The 18,587-nt window shown below is 44.8% G+C and overlaps 1 protein-coding gene and 1 long non-coding RNA gene across 5 annotated transcripts; one reads left to right on the top strand and one right to left on the bottom strand.

Annotated features, from left to right (window-relative positions):
- The first annotated feature begins 2,646 nt into the window (after window positions 1-2,646).
- On the top strand, window positions 2,647-16,878 carry LOC143688122 (uncharacterized). Of its 3 annotated transcripts, none has more exons than XR_013177840.1 (3): window positions 2,647-2,732; window positions 11,692-12,388; window positions 15,062-16,878. It is a non-coding gene; the product is annotated as an uncharacterized LOC143688122 (long non-coding RNA). The 3 variants fall into 3 exon arrangements; XR_013177839.1 differs by lacking the exon at window positions 2,647-2,732 and adding an exon at window positions 2,743-2,904; XR_013177841.1 differs by lacking the exons at window positions 2,647-2,732; window positions 15,062-16,878 and adding exons at window positions 2,743-2,904; window positions 12,664-12,941.
- On the bottom strand, window positions 11,417-16,445 carry LOC143688121 (C-type lectin domain family 10 member A-like). 2 transcript variants are annotated; one of them, XM_077165710.1, is made up of 11 exons: window positions 16,176-16,445; window positions 15,861-16,055; window positions 15,025-15,124; window positions 14,314-14,430; window positions 13,723-13,818; window positions 13,560-13,631; window positions 13,380-13,451; window positions 13,132-13,218; window positions 12,886-13,037; window positions 12,515-12,621; window positions 11,417-12,356 (listed from the first exon to the last, which is right to left on the bottom strand). In XM_077165710.1, exons 3-11 carry the CDS (start codon window positions 15,089-15,091, stop codon window positions 12,200-12,202), a joined length of 927 nt encoding a protein of 308 aa, XP_077021825.1. In that variant the 5' UTR covers window positions 15,092-15,124; window positions 15,861-16,055; window positions 16,176-16,445; the 3' UTR covers window positions 11,417-12,199. The 2 variants fall into 2 exon arrangements, with proteins under 2 accessions (XP_077021825.1, XP_077021826.1); XM_077165711.1 differs by lacking the exon at window positions 16,176-16,445 and having other exon boundaries at window positions 15,861-16,145.
- Window positions 16,879-18,587: the final 1,709 nt, after the last annotated feature.

Consider the following 18,587-nt stretch of genomic DNA (forward strand, 5'->3'; position numbering starts at 1 on the left):
GTTGCAATTCTGTGTTGAACTCTGTGTTGAGCCTATCAAGGCCATTTTTCCAATAGTGTGGGCTCACATCGTGTCTCTGAGTCACATTCTGGCAATTTTCGCAATATTTCAAACTTTTTCCACTATTAGTCTATCTGTTATGATGGTCTGTGATCTTTGATGTCAGTATTGTAGTTGTTTTGGGGTGTCATGAACGGTTCTGGTCTCTCTCCCTCACCTCAGGCCTCCCTATTCCCTGAGGCACAACAATATTGAAATAAGAGTAGTCAATAATCATACAATGGCCTCTTAGTATTCAGGTGAAATGAAGAGTCATATGGCTGTGTATAAACTAAAAGCTAGAAATGATTAAGGTCAGTGAGAAAAGCACGTCAAAAGCCTAGAAGGGCCAAAAGCTGGACCTCTTGTGCCAGTTAGCCAACTTGTGAATGCAAAGGAAAAGTTCTTGAAGGAAATTAAAAGTGCAAATCCAGTGAACACATGGATGATAAGAAAGTAAAAACAACCTTATTGCTGATATGGAGAAAGTTGTAATGGTCTGGATAGAAGATCAAACCAGCCACAGCATTCCGTTAAACCAAAGACGAATCCAGAGCAAAGCTCTAACTCTTTTCAATTCGGTGAAGGCTAAGATAGGTGAGGAATCTGCAGAAGAAAAGTTTGAAGCTAGCAGAGGTTGGTTTGTTAGGTTAAGGAAATAAGTTGTTTCCATAACATGGAAGTGCAAGGTGAAGCAGCAAGTGCTGATGCAGAAGCTGCAGCAAATAATCCAGAAGATCTAGCTAAGATAACTGATGAAGGTGGCTGCACTAAACAATGGATTTTCATTGTGGATGAAACAGTCTTCTGTTGGAAGAAGATGTCATTTAGAACTTTCATACTAAGAGAGGAGAAATCAAATGTCTGGCTTCACAACTTCAAAGGACAGGCTGACTCTCTCGTTAGGGGCTAATGCAGCTGGTGACTAAGTTGAAGCCAGTGCTCATTTACCATTCCAAAAATTGCAGGGCCTTTAAGAATTAGGCTAAATCTACTCCACCTGTGCTCTCTAAATGGCACAACAAAGCCTGAGTGACAGCATATCTGTGTACACCATGGTTTATCAGTGTTTGAAGTACACTATTGAGACCTACTGCTCAGAAAAACAGATTCCTTTCAAAATACGACTGCTCATTGACAATGCACCTGGTCACCTGAGAGCTCTGATGGAGACACAAAATGGAATGAAAGTTTTCATGCCTGTTAACACAACATCCGATCAAAGAATAATTTTGACTTTCTAATCTTATTTAAGAAATACATTTTGTAAGGCCATCGTTCCATAGTTAGTGATTCCTCCGGTGGATCTGGACAAGGTAAATTGAAAACGTTCTGGAAAAAGGATTCACCATTCTAGAGCCTATTAACAATGTTAGTGATTTGTGGGAGGTTGTCAAAATACCATCACCAGGAATTTGGAAGAAGTTGATTTCAACTTTCATGTATGACTTAGGGGGGTGGGGTTCAAGACGTCGGTGAAAGAAGTCACTGCAGATGTGGTGGAAACAGCAAGAGAACTAGAATTAGAATGGATCTGGAGATGTGTCTGCATTGCTACAATCTCGCAATAAAACTCGAAGGAATGAGAAACTGCTTCTTATGGATGAGCAAAGAAAGTGATGTCTTGAGATGGAACCTCCTCCTGGTGAAGACGCTGTGGGCCTTGTTGAAATGACAACCAGGGTTTAGACTGTTACGTAAACTTAGTTGATAAAACAGTGGCAGGATTTGAGAGGACGGTCTCCAATTTTGAAAGAAATTCTGCTGTGAGTAAAATGCTATCAAACAGCATCAAATGCTGCAGAGAAATCTTTCATGAAAGGAAGAGTCAATTGATACAATGCATTGTTGTCTTGTTTTAAGAAATTGCCACAGCCACCGCCCTGATCAGTCAGCCACCATCAACCTCGAGGCAAGACCCCCTAAGAGCGAAAAGATTACAACTCACTGAAGACTTGGTTGATGGTTAGCATTTTTTAGCAATAAAGTGTTTTTATATTAAGGTATGTACATTGTTTTTTTTTAGACTACAGTATAGCGTCAAGATAACTTTTATATGCACTGGGTAACCAAAAAATTCATGTGACTCACTTTACTGTGATACTCACTTTGTACTCACTTTGTTGTAATGGTCTGGAACTGAGCCCACATCTCTGAGGTATGTCTGGGTTCACAGGTCACCCGTACATAATTAACCCAGGGACGGCCGAATTTCTCTTTTGATTTTGGACAGTTCTGCCCAGGCAGCTCTTAAAACAGTGTTGAGATCATTTATAATATGGAGCACATTAAATACCCTTTTATTCTAAAGTAAGACCAAACAAAGAACTCTTTGTGGTCATGCAACAATCCTAACTAGTATAGCATCCAAATCCAGGAAACCTGACTCTCAGTGGCTCCTATGTTTACAATAGCATGGTGAACTTGGGTCAAGTGACTACCCCAATTCAATAACCTATGGCTGCTTGCACCTGTCCCATGGATCAGAAGAAAAACATGAGCCCAACTGGAGGGTCTTTAAGGGTTGGAAGAGCCCCAGCTCAACTCAATAGATGTCCACCATAGAATTAGAGGGGTGAAGCGTGGTTGCTTTGGTAACTGCTTCCAAAGAAACTCTGTAGGACTCCAGCCCAAGAAGAACTACTCCATGGCCCAGATAAAAGAGAGAAAGAGCTGGGGAAAGGAGCATTTGGGTACCCAAAGAGCTGGCATCTATTTACAGTGGGATGGGTTTTCCATTGTGTCTTCCAACGATATAGGAATTAGGAGGAATCTGCTGATAGATTTTTAACTAGTTCAACCTGTGGAAGACCCTCCACATGCCTCTTTTAAATCCCCCCGGAATTACTTCTGTTCATTGTGAAGGTAAAAGGTGGACTTGTCACATTGTTGTAGTTTCCTCCTCCCCTGGCCTCTACCTACCCACTCCTAAATCTGACACCATCTACTTTGGAGCAGTTTACTCTGAACCCTTCTTGCTTCAGTCTCAAATCTGAGCCCTGGTCCAACCTCCCACTGACATTGAGGTCAGATGGGCTCTCTCCACAGAGCCTCCTAAAACTTCAGAATATTTCCCACTTTCATTTTGTGGGATGTTCCTCTCTACCCCCCAGTGCATTTGTTCTCTTTTCTTCTACTTGAAGACCATTATCCAAATGTTGTCTCTCCATTTCCTGCCATCCAGGACCTTCACATTCCCATGTTTAATTTTCATTTCCGCCTTTTCTCTCTGCATTTTTGTGTTGTTTTCTCAAGTCCATCTTCCACGTCTCTGATGAGGCTTTATGTTTATGTTATTTTAAGTTTATTTTTATAGCTTCACTGTTTTTTTTTAATAGCTTCACTTTTTGCTGTGGTTTCTTTCTTTACTTAGAAGGTTTCTTTTTGACTGTATTGTCTTCTAATCTTTCCTAGTTTCTTTCTTCCTTTTTCGGGGGTGGTGGGGTGGGGTGGGTGCATGGTCTGGGAATCAAACCTGGATCTCCTGCATGGAAAGTGAGCATTCTACCACTGAATCACCTGTGTGCTCGCTAGTTTTCTTTTATGCCCTCCGACTCCTATTTAATTTTTCTTAGGAATAGTTATGCAAATTAATTTTTCCTGAAACAAGTCTTATTTCAAATATGATTTTCATCCCTATTTTTTATTTTGTCCCATTATGGTATTTCTTGCTTTGAGCCCCTGCAAGCCAGATGTGAGGCCCTCAGGAAGAGCATTCATAGTGATTGGGATGAGAGAGGAGAGGCATGTACTTCACCATCTGGCTAGGTGCTGGTTGAACCAGCCATCTGGTGACTGCTGGGCCCATACTGAGCTGCCATCTGTATGGGGCACAAGAGAGTTGTTGGGGAGACTCAGGAGGAGTCCCCAGGACTGTGGGAGCAATCAGGAAGAATTAGACTCCTCTCTACGTCTTGACAGGAGAAGTCTGAAAGCAAAAGCCTGGGCTGGGGCTGCCCCGTTCATCAGTTGGTAAGTTGCCTTGGTTGTCTGGCAGAGCTAGGATGTCAGAGGACCTGTGAGCCTGGGGGATTCCATGGAAGTCAGGCTTTAGCCTTCTCGGAAGGACCCTGCCTAAAAGGACTGCATGGCAGAGTGATGCAGAAAGGAGCAGTGGCTGTACAGCCGCGTCCTGGGGCAGGAGCTGGTGGGGGACAGCACAGAGGCAGCCAGGAAATACATCATCCTCACAAGAGACGGGTCTCAGAGGCACCACCAGTGGACCCCAGGAAAGGCCAGTGTTTGGACCCCTGCTGTGATGAGCATCCTGACCCCCATAGTAGCATCCATCATGCATGAACTTGGGCCCTGTGGGGGGTTGAATAGGGATCTCCCTAAAAGATATGTCCACTTCCAACCCCTGGAACCGTGAATGTTAGCTCATTTGGAAAAGGTCCTTTACAAATGTAATTAAGTGTCTAGAGGTGCAATAATGCTGGATTATCTAGGTGCACCTTAAATCCAACAACGAGGGTATTTATAAAAGACAGGTGGAAGGAGATTTGAGACAAGAGAGGAGAAATCTACATGAAGATGGCAGAGGACGCTGGTGCTAAGCAGCGACAAGCCAAGATACCCATTCTACGAAAGGATTTTTAGGAGATCCCATTATCTATTTTTGCTGTTATTGTTGCTTGTGCATTGGGTATAAAGTTTAGGGAGCTACCTCCTATTACTAGGTCTTGAAGATATTTTCTTCTAGTTTTGTGGTTTGGCAATTATATTTGGGTCTTTGATCCACATTAAGTTACTTTTTGCAGAGGGTATAAGGTAGGGGTCCCCTTTCTACTTTTGGCTATTGATATCCAGTTCTCTCATGCCCATTTATTGAAAAAACTGTTTTGTCCCAGTTCAGTGGATTTGGGAGCCTTATTGAAGAGCAGTTGACCATAGATTTGGTGGTCTATTTCTGCACTCTCTATTTTCTATTCAGCTGGTCAATCCCTCCGTCTTTATGCCAGTACCATGCTGTTTTGACCACTGTGGCTTTATAATAAGCTTTAAAATCAGGAACTGTTAATCCTTCCACTCCGTTCTTCTTTTCTAGGATGTTTTTAGCTATTTGAGGTCTCTTTCCCTTCCAAATGAATTTGGTAACTAGCTTCTCCAAGTCTTCAAAGTAGGTTGTTGGAATTTTTATTGGTACTGCATTGAATCCATAGATCAATTTGGGTAAAATTGACATCTTAACTACATTTAACCTTCCTATCCATGAACAGGAAATACCTTTCCATCTATTTAGATCTTCTTTGATTTCTTTTAGCAATGTTTTGTAGTTTTCTACATTTAGTTTTCATGTCCTTTACATCCCTGGTTAAGTTTATTTCTAATTACTTAAATTTTTTAGTCTCTACTTTGAATGGAATTTTTTTCCTTAATTGTCTCCTCAGTTAGATCACTGCTCATGTATAGAAACATTACTGATTTTTGCACATTAATCCTATATCCTGCCACTTTGAGGAATTTGTTTATTAGCTGAAGAAGCTTTGTTGTAGATTTCTCAGGATTTTCTGAGGATATTATCATGTCATCTGAACATAATGAAAGTTTTATTTCTTCTTTTCTAATTTGGATGCCATTTATTTCTTTTCCCTGCCTGATTGCTCTAGCTAGAACTTCAAGTATGATGTTGAATAATAGTGGTGACAGCAGGCATCCATGTCTCGTTCCCGATCTTAGGGGGAAGGCTTCCAGTCTCTCACCATTGTGTATAATGCTGGTTACGGGTTTTTCATATTGAGGAAGTTTCTTTTGATTTCTACCTTTTGATGTGCTTTTTTTTTTTATCAGAAAAGGATGTTGAATTTTGTCTAATGCTTTTTCAGCATCAATCGAGATGATCATGTTAATTTGATTTGTTAATGTGCTGTATTACATTGATTGATTTTCTTGTGTTGAACCTCCCTTGTATTCCTGGTATAAAACCTACTTGGTCATGGTGTATAATTCGTTTAATGTGTTATTGGATTTGATTTGCAAGTATTTTCTTGAGAATTTTTGCATCTATATTCATTAGGGAGATTGGCTGGTAGTTTTCTTTTCTTATAGCATTTTTATCCAGTTTTGGTATTAGAGTGATGTTAGCATCATAAAATAAATTAGGTAGGTGTAAGGGAGTGGTAAGGGGTATAGAAAAAAAATAGGGGGAACAAAGATTAAAATATATTGAGTAGATGGAAATACTAGTGGTCAATGAGAGGGAAGGGTAAGGGGTATGGTATGTACGAGTTTTTTCTTTTTATTTCTTTTTCTGAAGTGATGCAAGTGCTCTAAAAAATGATCATGGTGATGAATATATTACTATGTGATGATATTGTGAGCCATTGAGTTTATACCATGCACGGGATGCTTGTATGTTAAGAATGTTCATTTTTTGTTGTTGTTTTGATTTGATAATAAAAAATAAATAAATAAAAAGGTAGGTGTTCCTTTTTCCTCATTTTTTAGAAGAGTTTGAGCAGGATTGTATATAGGTTTTTGCGAATGTTTGATAAAATTCCCCTGTGAAGCCAACTATCCCTGGGCTTTTCTTTGTAGGAGGATTTTTTGTGACTAATTGAATCTCTTTCCTTGTGATTGATTTGCTGAGCTCTTCCATCTGTTCTCCATCAGTGCAGCTTGCTCATGTGTTTCTAGGAATTTATCCATTTCCTCTAAGTTGCTTAGTTTGTTGGCATATAGTTGTTCATTGTATCCTCTTATGATTGTTTATATTTCTTCAGGGTCCATGATGATGACCTTCTTCTCACTCCTGATTTTGTTTATTTGCATCCTCTCTGTTTTTTTCTTTGTTAATCTAGCTGGGATTCCATTGATTTTTTCAAATAACCAACTTTTGGTTTTATTGATTCTTTTGTTCTCCAATTCATTTAATTCTGCTTTAGTCTTTGTTATTTTTCTTCTTCTATTTGCTTTCAGGTTAGTTTCCTGTTCTTTCTCTAGTTCGTCCAGGTGAGCACTTAAGGCCTTGATTTTTGCTCTTTCTTCTTTTTTTTAATATGGGCATTTAGAGAATAAATTCCCTCTCAGTACTGCCTTTGCCTCATCTGATAAATTCTGTGTCGTAGTCTCATTTTCATTCATCTCCAGATATTTACCAATTTGTCTAGGGATTTCTTTGACCCACTGATTGTTTAAGAGTACATTATCTAATCTCCATATATTTATGAAAGTTGTGGTTCTTTGGTGATTATCAATTTCCAGCTTCATTCCATTGTTATCAGAGAAAGTGCTTTGAATAATTTCAATTTTAAAAAATTTATGAAGATCTGTTTTGTGACTCCACATATGATCCATCCTGGAGAATGTTCTTTGAGCACTAGAGGAGAATATATATCCTGGTGTTTTGGGGTGTAACACTCTGTATATATCTGTTAGGCCTAATTCATTTATCAATTGTTTAAGTTCTCTATTTCCTTGTTGATCCTCCGTCTCATTGTTCTATCTATAGACGAGTTTGGTATATTGAAATCTCCCACTATTATAGTTGCAACATTTATTGCATTATGTCCTTTGGAGCTCCTTGATCGGGAGCATAAACATTTATGATTGTTATTTCTTCTTGACGAATTGTCCCTTTTATTAATATGTAGTGTCCTTCTTTGTCTTATATTTCATCTTTACATTTAAAGTCTATTTTGTCTGACATTAGTATGCTACTCCTACTTTCTTTTGGTTACAACTTGTATGGTACATGTGCTGGTTTGAAGAGATTTCTGTACCCTAGAAAAGTCATGTTTTAATCCTAATCCCATTTTATAAAGGCAGCTGTTTCTTCTAATCCCTATTCAGTACTGTATGTTGGAAACTTTAATTAGTTTATCTCTATGGAGATGTAACTCAATCAGTGTGGGTATTAAACCTGATTAGATGGAGACACATCATCACCCATTCCAGGTGGGTCTTGACTGGTTTTACCAGAATTCTTTAAAAGAAGAAGCACTTTGGAAAAAGCTAGAGAACTACAAAAGAGAAGGTCATGAGATTCTGAGGGAGCAGAGAACACCACCGCACCACGAAGCACAGAGTCCACCAGCCAGTGACTTTCGGAGATGAAGAAGGAAACCACCTCCCAGGGAGCTGGAGAGGAAGCTAGCAGACAATGCCATGTTCGCCATGTGCCCTTCCAGCTGAGAGAGAAACCCTGAACTTCATCGGCCTTCTTGAATCAAGGTATCTTTCTCTGGATGCCTTAGATGGGGCATTTCTATAGACTTGCTTTAACTGGGACATTTCCACAACCTAAAAATTGTTACCTTGCAACTTATTAAATTACACTTTTTAAAAGCCATTCCATTTCTGGTGTATTGCATTCTGGCAGCTAGCAAACTAGAACAGTACATCTTTGTCCATCCTTTAACTTTCAATGTATTTGCATCTTTGGGTCTAAAGATGAATCTCTTGTAAGTAGTATATAAATGGATCATATTTCTTGATCCATTCTGCTAATCTTTATCTTTTAATTAGTGAATTTAGTCCATTAACGCTCAAAGTTATTACTGTAAAAGCAGTTCTTTAATCTACCATCTTTTCCTTTGGTTTTTATTTGTCATATCTATATATTCTTTTCCCTCTTTCTCTTTTTATCCTTAAAGTTACCTGTTCTAGTTTGAAAGCTGCCAGAATGCAATATACCAGAAACAGAATGGCTTTTAAAAATGGGAGTTTATTAAGTTGCAAATTTACAGTTCTAAGGCCATGAAACTGTCCAAATTAAAGCAAGTCTATAGAAATGTCCAATCTAAGGCATCCAGAGAGAGATACCTTGGTTCAAGAAGGCCAGTGAAGTTCATAGTTTCTCTCTCAACTGGAAAGGCATACGGTGAACATGGTGATGTCTGCTAGCTTTCTCTCCAGGCTTCTTGTTTCATGAAGCTCCTCTGGGGGTGTTTTTCTTCGTCATCTCCGAAGGTCTCTGCCTGCATGGGTTTTCATGGTTGTTGTGAGTCTCTGAAGCTTTTTTTTGAAATGTTTCCTCTTTTAAAGGATTCCGGTAAATCAATCAAGCCCCCACCTGGAATGGGTGGAGTCACAACTCCATCTAATCAAAGGTTAATACCCACAATTGGGTGAGTCATGTTGGAAGGCTGGCGATAATATGGGATAGAGGAGTGGAACTAGTCGATGTTCTGGCGAGGCTGGCCCCTCTGCATTTCAGAACTCATATGGTCCAGGGACCAATCTGGAGGTTGTAGATTTCTGGAAAGTTACCCTGGTGCGTGGAACCTTTTTGGAGTCTTATATAATGCCCTAGGTATTTTTCAGGATTGGCAGGAATGGTTTTGGTTGCAGTTTGGCTAGTTGTGGTAGGTAGCAATGTCTAACTGAAGCTTGCATAAAAGTGGCCTCCAGAGTTGTCTCTCGATTCTATTTGAACTCTCTCAGCCACTGATACCTTATTTGTTACATTTCTTTTCCCCCTTTTGGTCAGGATGGCAATGTTGATCCCATGGTGCCAGGGCCAGGCTCATTCCTGGGAGTCATCTCCCATGGTGCCAGGGAGACTTTCATCTTTGGATGTCATGTCCCATGTAAGGGGGAGGGCAAGGCTTTCACTTGCAGATTTGGGCTTACAGAGAGAGAGAGAGGCCACATCTGAGCAACTCTCCCTCAATTATGAAGGACAATTTGGCTGGACACAGAATTCTTGGCTGTAAGTGTTTCTCCTTCTGGACCTTAGATATATCATACCACTGTCTTCTCACCTTCATAGTGCCTGTTGAGCAGTCCGACTCAGTCTTATGTGGTTTCCCTTGCAAGTGGTGATTTGCTTTTCTCTTGTCACTTTCAGGATTTTCTGGTCTCTTCAACATTTGACACACTGATTAGTATGTGTCCTGGAGTAAGCCTATGTGGATTTTTTTCTATGTGTGATTCGTTGGGCTTCTTTGATTTGCATATTTATGTCTTTTATAAGGGTTGGGAAGTTTTCCCCCATTATCTCCTCAACTAATCTTCTTAATCCTTTACTCTTCTCTTTTCCTTCTGAGAAACCGATTATTCTTATGTCTGTGTGCTTCATATTGTCCATCATTTCCCTGAGATACAATTCAAAATTTTTCATCTTTTTTGCCATTTGTTCTTTTGTGCATTCAAATTCAATTGTCCTGAGCTCTAGGTCATTTATTCTTTCTTTTGCCTCCTCAAATCTGTGTGTCTCTAGAATATTTTTTATTTGGTCTACCGTATCTTTCCTCTCTGTGATATCTGCTATTTTTCCACTTATTCTCTCAAATTCTTCTTTATGCCCTTCTAGTGTCTTTTTTTATATCCTTTCTGTCATTAGCCAACCCGTTGAATTTATTTAATAGAGTTATATGAACATCTTTGATTAGTTGTTCCAAAGTCTGTGTTTCCTCCATGTTCGCATTTGGCCATTAGGTGAGCTATATCTGTTTGCATCTTCATATGCTTTGTGATTTTCTGTTGACTTTGAGGCATTTAATTATCTTGATAGCATTACTCTGAAAGTTGATTTCTCTCAGTTGTCTTAGGTTTTGTATTTGCAGGATGGGCATGGGGCAGGGCTTGGGATGTGGGATGAGGTGCGGTGGCACTGTGGCAAGGTACAGCACAGAGCTAGGCATGAGGCAGAGGTGCTATGCTGGTACCCAGGGGCATGGGGTGCAGGGCACGCAGTCAAGGAGGGAGGCGCAGGGGGCACGGGGGTTGGGTGTGGCACAGGCAGTATGGAGGCAGAGCAGGGTGGGAGACTGATCATGGGGTCTGTCTGAGTTCATGGGATGCGGGGGTACAGGGGATAGAGGGGTGGGTCATGGGTGCGTGTGTGAGTGGGGCACTGGGGCAGGAGGGGCTCGGGTATGCTACCCTCTTTATTTTGAACTGACACCAATTGAGACCTTCCTATGTGTCAGGCTATTTGCTGCATGCTGGTAAGGCAGTGATAAGTAGGCCCTGTCCTGTCTTCGCGGGCACCCTTAGCTACAGTTGATCCTTTACAGCTGGGATGCTTTTCCTGGTAGACTAGATGGATTGAAAGCATACCAATCTTTACCTCTCCCTAACTCCATCCTCTACATAGTTGATGTTGTAGCTCCTCCCATCAAAAGGTAAAAGCTATTTCCCCACTCCTTGATCTGAGCTGCCTTGGGATTTTCTGTAGCCAACGGGAGGCAGCAGAAGTGATGTCATTTCAGTTCCAAGCCTAACACTAATGTCTTGGCACTCCTGCAGTTACTCTCTCCAGCCACCATATGAACAGCCCAGGGTAGCCTTAACTTAGGCCCGAGAGTGAGGTTACCCTCCTCTAGCCAGTCCCCAACCCATCCACCAGCTAACCGCAAACACATGAGCAAGCCCAGCCAACATCAGCCAAGCTTGGCCAGGTCAAAAAGCCACCACGCAGACTCATGACCTATAATAAATGTTTATTGTTTTAAGCCACTAAGTTTTAGGGTGGTTTGTCACACAGCAATAGCTAATCAATACAGCAGGGGGTCTTAACTACTCTTCCAACTCTGAAATCTACAGAGAAATTAAATAATTGCCTTCCCCGATCACACTGTTTACATGGTTTTTAAGGGACAGAAAAGATTTAAACCCAAATCTATATGAAAAGAACTTAATGCTCTTTTCATGATAATGTAAGACCTTCCAAGGCCTCACCTAGCTTATTCATTCTGTCATTTTCAGGTTATCAGGAATCAAGCAACAAGGAATCCATAAGATCTCACAAGAGTATAGCTGTCTGATTTCATTTCTATGAAATTCTGTAACCGGAAAAACTCATCAACAGTGAAAGAAAACCAATCATAAGTTGCCTGAGAACAGGGAAGGGGGTTAGACAACCAAGGGGGTAAGCAGGAACTTTTTGGGGTGTTGGAAAAGTTCTGTATTTTGATTGGAATAGTAGTTACCTAGGTAACTACAATCGCCAAAACTCAAGTCTTCACTTCAAATGAGCTTGTTTTAGTGTGTGAAAATTCTACCTCAATCAAATTGATGTTAAAACTTAAAACTTCCAGACTCAAAATTGCCTTTGTAACGACAAGACAGGAAACGATGCAAAACGACGGCCGTGTTGCCAACATCCCAGGACTTGTTTTTTCTTCAGAGAGATTTTGTTAGGGATCTCTGGAGATGGGTCTCCCCTGCTGCGTCCTTGGCCCGTGTTCTACCACAAAGCCGCTCAGCGACTCTCCTAGCTGGCCTTGCTCATTTCAGCCTCGCAGATCCAGTGGAAGGACCTGCTGCAGACGTTGTCATTCCACTTGCCGCCAGGGCGGATCTGGGCACAGTCCTCGCCTCCTCCCAGCCCGTGTCCTTCCCAGTCATCCGGCTGTTCCGGAGCCCAGTTCCTGAGAGGAGAGGGCAATATCAGGCAAGGGAGGTCAGAGCGAGCTGGGTCCGGGTCTGGAAAGGAGGGGCTGGGGGTCAGATCCTTGGGATAAGGCTGGGGGGGTAGAGGGTAGAGCTGGAGGGGGAGGCTGAGCACAGAGAGCCGGGGCAGACTCACTTCAAGTTGGCCTCATAGTCCGTCCCATCCTCCCATTTCCAAACTCCTTCCGGGTCGCTCAGGCCCATCCAGGGGTAAGTGGAACCCACATGTGTCTCGAGAAAGTTCTGAGGGGACAGAAGGACAATGGTGACTTCTCCCCACTGCAGCCACCTCAGACTCGTGCTTCTAAACTTCAGTTCTTCGTTTCAACCACTTGAGGAGCCTTCAAACATCCACTGCCTGGGGCCCATTCAACCTCTGAGGCTGGGACTCAGTGACCGGGGTATTTTGTTAAAGCCCCCCCAGGCGTGCCAACATGCAACCAGTGCTGAGAACCTTCCCGCCCTAAACCCAGGCCCTCCTGGCACATGGGCAGCAGAGGCCCTCACCTGCTCGTCCCAGGAGTTGATAGTGACCAGGTGGGCATTCTCCAGCTGGCAGTGCTTCTTAGCCTCGAACCAGGACTTCTCAGCCATAGAGAACCAGTAGCAGCTGCCATGGTGCTCCAGCCAATTCGGGGGGCAGCAACTGTTCTGTGAGCCTGAGTTGGGAGGGAAGGGGCAGAGGGGCTAAGACAGTGTGCAGGGAGATATGGCAGGAAAACGGGGCCAGGCATTCCCACACACCCTCCTCACCATTGCTTTTGAGGATAGTCAGCTGGCAAGTCAGCGAGTTCAGATCCTGCACCAGTTTCTGGACTTGTAGGAACACAATGGATTGATCTGGGACACACACAGATGGGGAGTGGGGATGGTGCCCCGGGGGTGGCCCCTGTGCAGGGAGTCCCTGGAGGTGAGATGCCTCTGCACAGGGCCCCAGCCCAGGTACCTTCAGGCCCTCCGTGCGTATTCCCCCAAAGTGGAGGGGAGCCGTGCTCTCTGACCTGCTTTGACTTCCTGCTCCTGTTTCTGCAGCTTGGTCCCCAGAGTAACCACCTTTTCGTTCAAGGTGCGGGCTGTAGGGGAGAGAGAGGCTCAGCACCCAGAGGTGCTCCCCCCACCCCCACCCTGGTCTTGAGAGACACCCCCCCCCCGCCATACACATGCTTGGAGGGGCCTCTCACCTGCCTGGAGCTCCTGCTCGTGCTCGTCCACCTTGCCTTGCAGACGGGTTGCCGTTTCTTGCAAGCTGCCTCCTGGAGGATGGGGGAGCGCAGAGCCCAGGAGTCTACCCTCTCCCCACGCAGCCCCACCCCGGTCCAAAGCCCCCTCCAAGCCGGGCTTTACCCTTGGACTTCAGTGCCTGGACCTCTACTGTGGTCCTTGATGTGAAGTTGCTGAAATTTGTCCTCAGGGACAGCAGATCTCTCCGAAGCTTGGCATCTGATCGGATGGACGAGACAATCACAACTAAGATATGGCAGGTCCTCACTCTGTGCTGGGCACTGAGCAGGGTTGCACAAAATCATTGAGTCCTCACAGCCACCCAACAGGGCAGGTACTATTGTTATCCAGTGTTGCAGATGAGGAATTAGGGAGGTTGAGTGATTTGTTGACGTCACCCATCTAATAAGTGTCAGAGGCAGGATTCAAACCTTTGAGTCTGAGTCCAGGATCCCATCCAGGATCACTCAGCATCCCTGTCGGCAACCCCTTCACCCTCCCTCCATTAATGCCACATGGCTGCATCGCAGGGCAGCCCCGCCAGGGCTCCGGTGACTGGCGGCAGCACAGCTGCTATCAGTGACCCTCGCTGTTGTCCCCACAACTGCCCCGAACACTGAGCCCCATCCCAGCTCTTGCTGCAGTTGTCGTGGCCATCCCCACTGCTGCCCAGCTCTCCCCCCCACCCTTGCCCCGCCACGCCTTGCCCCTCACTTTGGGATCCGAGCACACAGACCACGACCAGCAGCAGGAGGCCGAGGCCCAGGGAGATCAGGAGGAGGCGGGGTCCCGGGCAGAGGCGCTGCAGGAAGGACCAAGGAGAAAGAGGCCCTGCAGAGGAGACGGTGCCAGAGGAAGGGGAGGTCAAGGTCACATGAGGTCATTAGGAGAAGGGGGCCGGAGGGAGAAGGGGGTGCAGGTGATGCTAAGGGGAGGGCTGGACGAGGGGGATTATGGGATAGGGGATGCCTTTGACCTTCTCCATCAGGCACCGTCTCAAGGCGTCGGTCACGCAGACCCCCAGGACCCCGGGAATGCATGTGCACCCCCACATACACAGGGGAGGATGGTGAAGTGTAAGGTCCTATCATCAGAGCTGGGGGGGAGCACAGAGAAAGTTGGGGACATGCCAGGCCTTTATCAGATTCAATGTCATGTCAGGTTAGTTTCCCTTCCAAACCCAAATTCTCAACTCTCCCCTCCCTGCCCCAGGAATCCAGGCCAGCTGTGGTCTCCCTTGTCTGTCTTGGAGGACCTCACATCCTCTTCTTACTGGGACCACCAGAGGCTGTCCTGGCCCCTCAGAGGGGAGCCCCCACCAGTGCACATGGACAGGTGTACACGGAAGGACAGCAGAAATCCTTCTCAACAAATTGAGAGGGATTGTAGGACAGCCGATGTCTGTGGGATATCTTTTCCTCTTACCATTTCTTAACTCCTCGTTTTTCTTCTCACTCTCCAGGTACTGGAGATCTTCGTACTTGACTGGCATACTCGGACCACGCGAACTCTGAAGCTGTCAGAGCTGCAGTGGAGGCAGGGTCAGGGGCCCGGCTGGGGCATCAGGGGGGCCAGGGGGAGGGCGGGATAAGGGCTGGAGTTGAGGTAAGAGATGCATTTCAGGCTGAGAATGGGCCAGGTTCAGGGATATGAATGGGAATGGACCTGGGTTGAGGCTGAAGCTGAAAGTGGGATCAGGACAGGGTTTGGGCTGAGTCTGGGTGGAGTTTGGGATGAAGTTGGGGGCCAAGTTGGAGCTAAGTTGGTTGCTAAGTCTGGGTCTGGCATTGGGGCTGGAGTTGAAGTTGGGTCTCATGCTAAGACTGGGGTCAGTGCTCATGACGGAGCCGTGGATGGAACTGTAACCTGAGTTAAGAGCCCTACACTTGGGGATGAAGTCTAAAGCGCAGCTTTGGGTTGGGGCTGGTGTGAAGAGTCAAGTCGGATTTGGGGTTGGAGCTGAGATTGGATTTAAAATTGGAGCTGGGGTCAGGGATAGTATTGGGGTTAGGTTCATGGCTGGTGTTAGGGCTGAGAATGAATTTGAGTCTCAGTCTGTGGCTGGGAATTGTGGTTGCCTTAATTCAATCTGGAATCCAGTGGAGGAAACAGTCTCACACCTCCACTTGGTAATTAAATCTCCCAACTGCTTCCTTTTATTTCCTCCCATTAAATCCCACCTTAGACCCAAAGTTTCCCTCTCCCTGTTCTCTCTAACGTCCTCCCTGCCCCTGGTTCCACCTACCCACCAGCCCAGTTACCTATGCAGAGTCTGGAGGCTGTAACTCCTGGGTTCCTTGTGCAGCAGCCAGTAGAGTTGCAAGGAACTAAATCCCGGACAGATGGGATAGGAGGAGACCAAAGGAAGATCCACGCACGTAGGCAGAGTCCTACTGTTTTTGCATCTGACAGTCCAGGAGTCTGTACTTTGGCATATCCACTTCCTCAACTTTGGGCTTTAAATAAGAATGAGAATGCACTGAGATTGGAACCCAGGCTGAGATTGCGTATGTGTGGGAGTTGGAGAGAGGACCAGCTTTGCTCTCCCCCCCAGGGTGTGCCCTCTTTTCCCTTACCCCTTCCTTCCAGCTCTCCTGGCTTCCTCATTTTTACCATTCGAGAGGGAGAACAGATCAGAAGGTACAGTTGGCTGTTTGTCTTCTACCCCACACCCCTTTTCACTTCCTGTCTCTGAATTTCCCGAAATTATTGGTAGCTCCCATCACTGCACACCCGGGGCCCAGAGAAGCCCATTTTTTCTGCTCTTGCTCAATACCAGCCCGAATCCCTATCATCTGAGCTTCAGGTCCAACTTTCTCTGGGAGCTCAGCCGTTAAAGTCCCCCAGTGCTGACCTAAGTCTTTTCGCTCCATTCTAGAAGGAAGAAGGAGAGTGACAGGAAATAGGATTTCCTGGGAGGGGAGAAGCTGGGGAAAGGAACACATTTTTATTGAGCATCAAATCTGGGACCGGACACCTGCCAGACACTCATGTTACATTAACTCATTCAATTCCCACAAGAAATTTGGGAGACATTTGGGGTGAGGGACCAAGGCTCAGAGTGGTCACACGCCGTGCTCAAAATCTCTTAACAGTTGGCATTCAAACCCAGTGCTGCCTGAGTCCCTCGTCCAGGCTCCCTGGACATGCCTTGTCTTCACAGAACGGGTTCGGTTTAATCAAGTGAGCAGGGTAGGTCCCTTTAACGGGGCCACCCTAAATCCAGAGACACATCCCTTGCAATAGGAAGAAACTTTAGTGTCTTAAAAAGCAAAGAAGGAAAGCAAACACATCTTAATTATATTTTCTGAATAAATGGGATACCCTGCTTGCTTTTTAAAAAAATTCAATTTCAACAGTTTGTCAGGAACATTTTTGCACATCCGTTCATAAAAATGCCCTTGCATCATTTCTCATCTGCATCTCATTTCATAATATGCACCATAATTTATTTATGTCCCTATTAAAAGGCAATTAGATCGTTTCCAGTTTTGTTTTGTCTTTTTTTTTGCTTTCCTTTGGTTATTTGTTATGTTGATTAGTATTTGTCACAGGTTGGGTTCTTGGAAACTGACACTGAGCCTGAATTCAAGGTGCAAACTTAGGGTGGGCTGCCTCTGGAAGGCAGGAGGGACAGGAGGGAGCAGGCAAACAGCAACAGAGAACTAACAAAGCTTTTGCCAACCCAACAGGGAGCTCTGGAGCAAGTACTGCCCCTCGGAGTTGTCTGACAAAGGCTGAAATGGGGGCCTTTTATAACCCCACACGGCTGTTACCGGAAGCCAGGCTGCCCCAAAAGGGGCATGAAGCCGCCGAGGCAGCCCCTGGAGGGGCTGGCGGCTGGTGCTGTCTGCAGCTCAGAGAGCACTCAGCCGAGCACCAAATCCTTTTCAGCGGAGCACCAAATCCTTTCTTGAAGGGGAAACTGAGAAATGCATCGCTGTGTCTACGCAATATTGCATTGAATTTGCATATTAATTGGAGGGATAGTCGGCATCTTTATGTTGTTGAATCTTCCCAAGAAAGAGCATGGTCTGTTTCTCCATTCATTCGTACTGTCATTTATTCACCCATCCAGTGAGTATTCAAGTGTCAGCGGTATACACAAACCCTCCTCATAGGTACCAGGCATGCAGGGGAGAAGAAACAGAAAAGAAAAAACACACTGCCTCATAGAGCTTACATTCTAGTGGGTGACAGATAAACAAAATAACTGAGTAAAATACATATAACGTATATTATAGTGATGAGTGCTCTGGAGAAAAATATAGCAGGGGGCCATAAAGGGGGATGGGGTCAGTTTTTAATAGGATGCTAAGAAAAGGCTCCCTGGGAAGGGGAGCCTGGGGGAGCACTGAGATCCAGGCAGAGGGCCCTGCAGGTGCAAATGCCCTGGGGTGGGAGAATACCCCAGGTGTACCAGGAATCATCGGTTTGCAGTCTATAGAGAAGTGAGCCAGTCGGGAGAGCAGTAGATGAGTCAGAGAGAGAAAATGTGGGGTGCCAATTGTTTAGGGCCTTGTAACCTCTTGTCAAGGAGATGCTTTTACTCTGAAGCAGAGGGGAGGTCTTTGGAGCCGATCATCTGATTTACACGTTAGCTGCTAACAGCGTGGCCGTTTTGAATTTCATGAAAAGAGACGAGGGTAGAAACAGAGTTCCCGTAAGGACGTATCGCAGTATTCCAGGTGAGAGACAATGGTGGCAAGTGCACGGAGGTGGTAAGAAGTGTTCCGATTCCAGAAGGTAAAGCTGACAGGATTTGCTGACCAATTGGATGTGAGTTTCACACACACAAAAAATAATTCTCCTTCTAGTCTCCAAAATATATTAAACTTTGAAAGTTTCCCATAAACTGCTGACTCCCTAGGAAAAACATCCTTTTCCTTGCTTTTTGCAATACTGATGCCTAAAGATATGCCGTGAGCGTTTGTGGATATGATAATCATGTGAGAAAAGTGCTGTTTTGCTATCATGAACAGGCTGAT

Source organism: Tamandua tetradactyla, chromosome 6 (assembly GCF_023851605.1).
Source record: "Tamandua tetradactyla isolate mTamTet1 chromosome 6, mTamTet1.pri, whole genome shotgun sequence".
Classification (NCBI taxonomy): domain Eukaryota; kingdom Metazoa; phylum Chordata; class Mammalia; order Pilosa; family Myrmecophagidae; genus Tamandua; species Tamandua tetradactyla.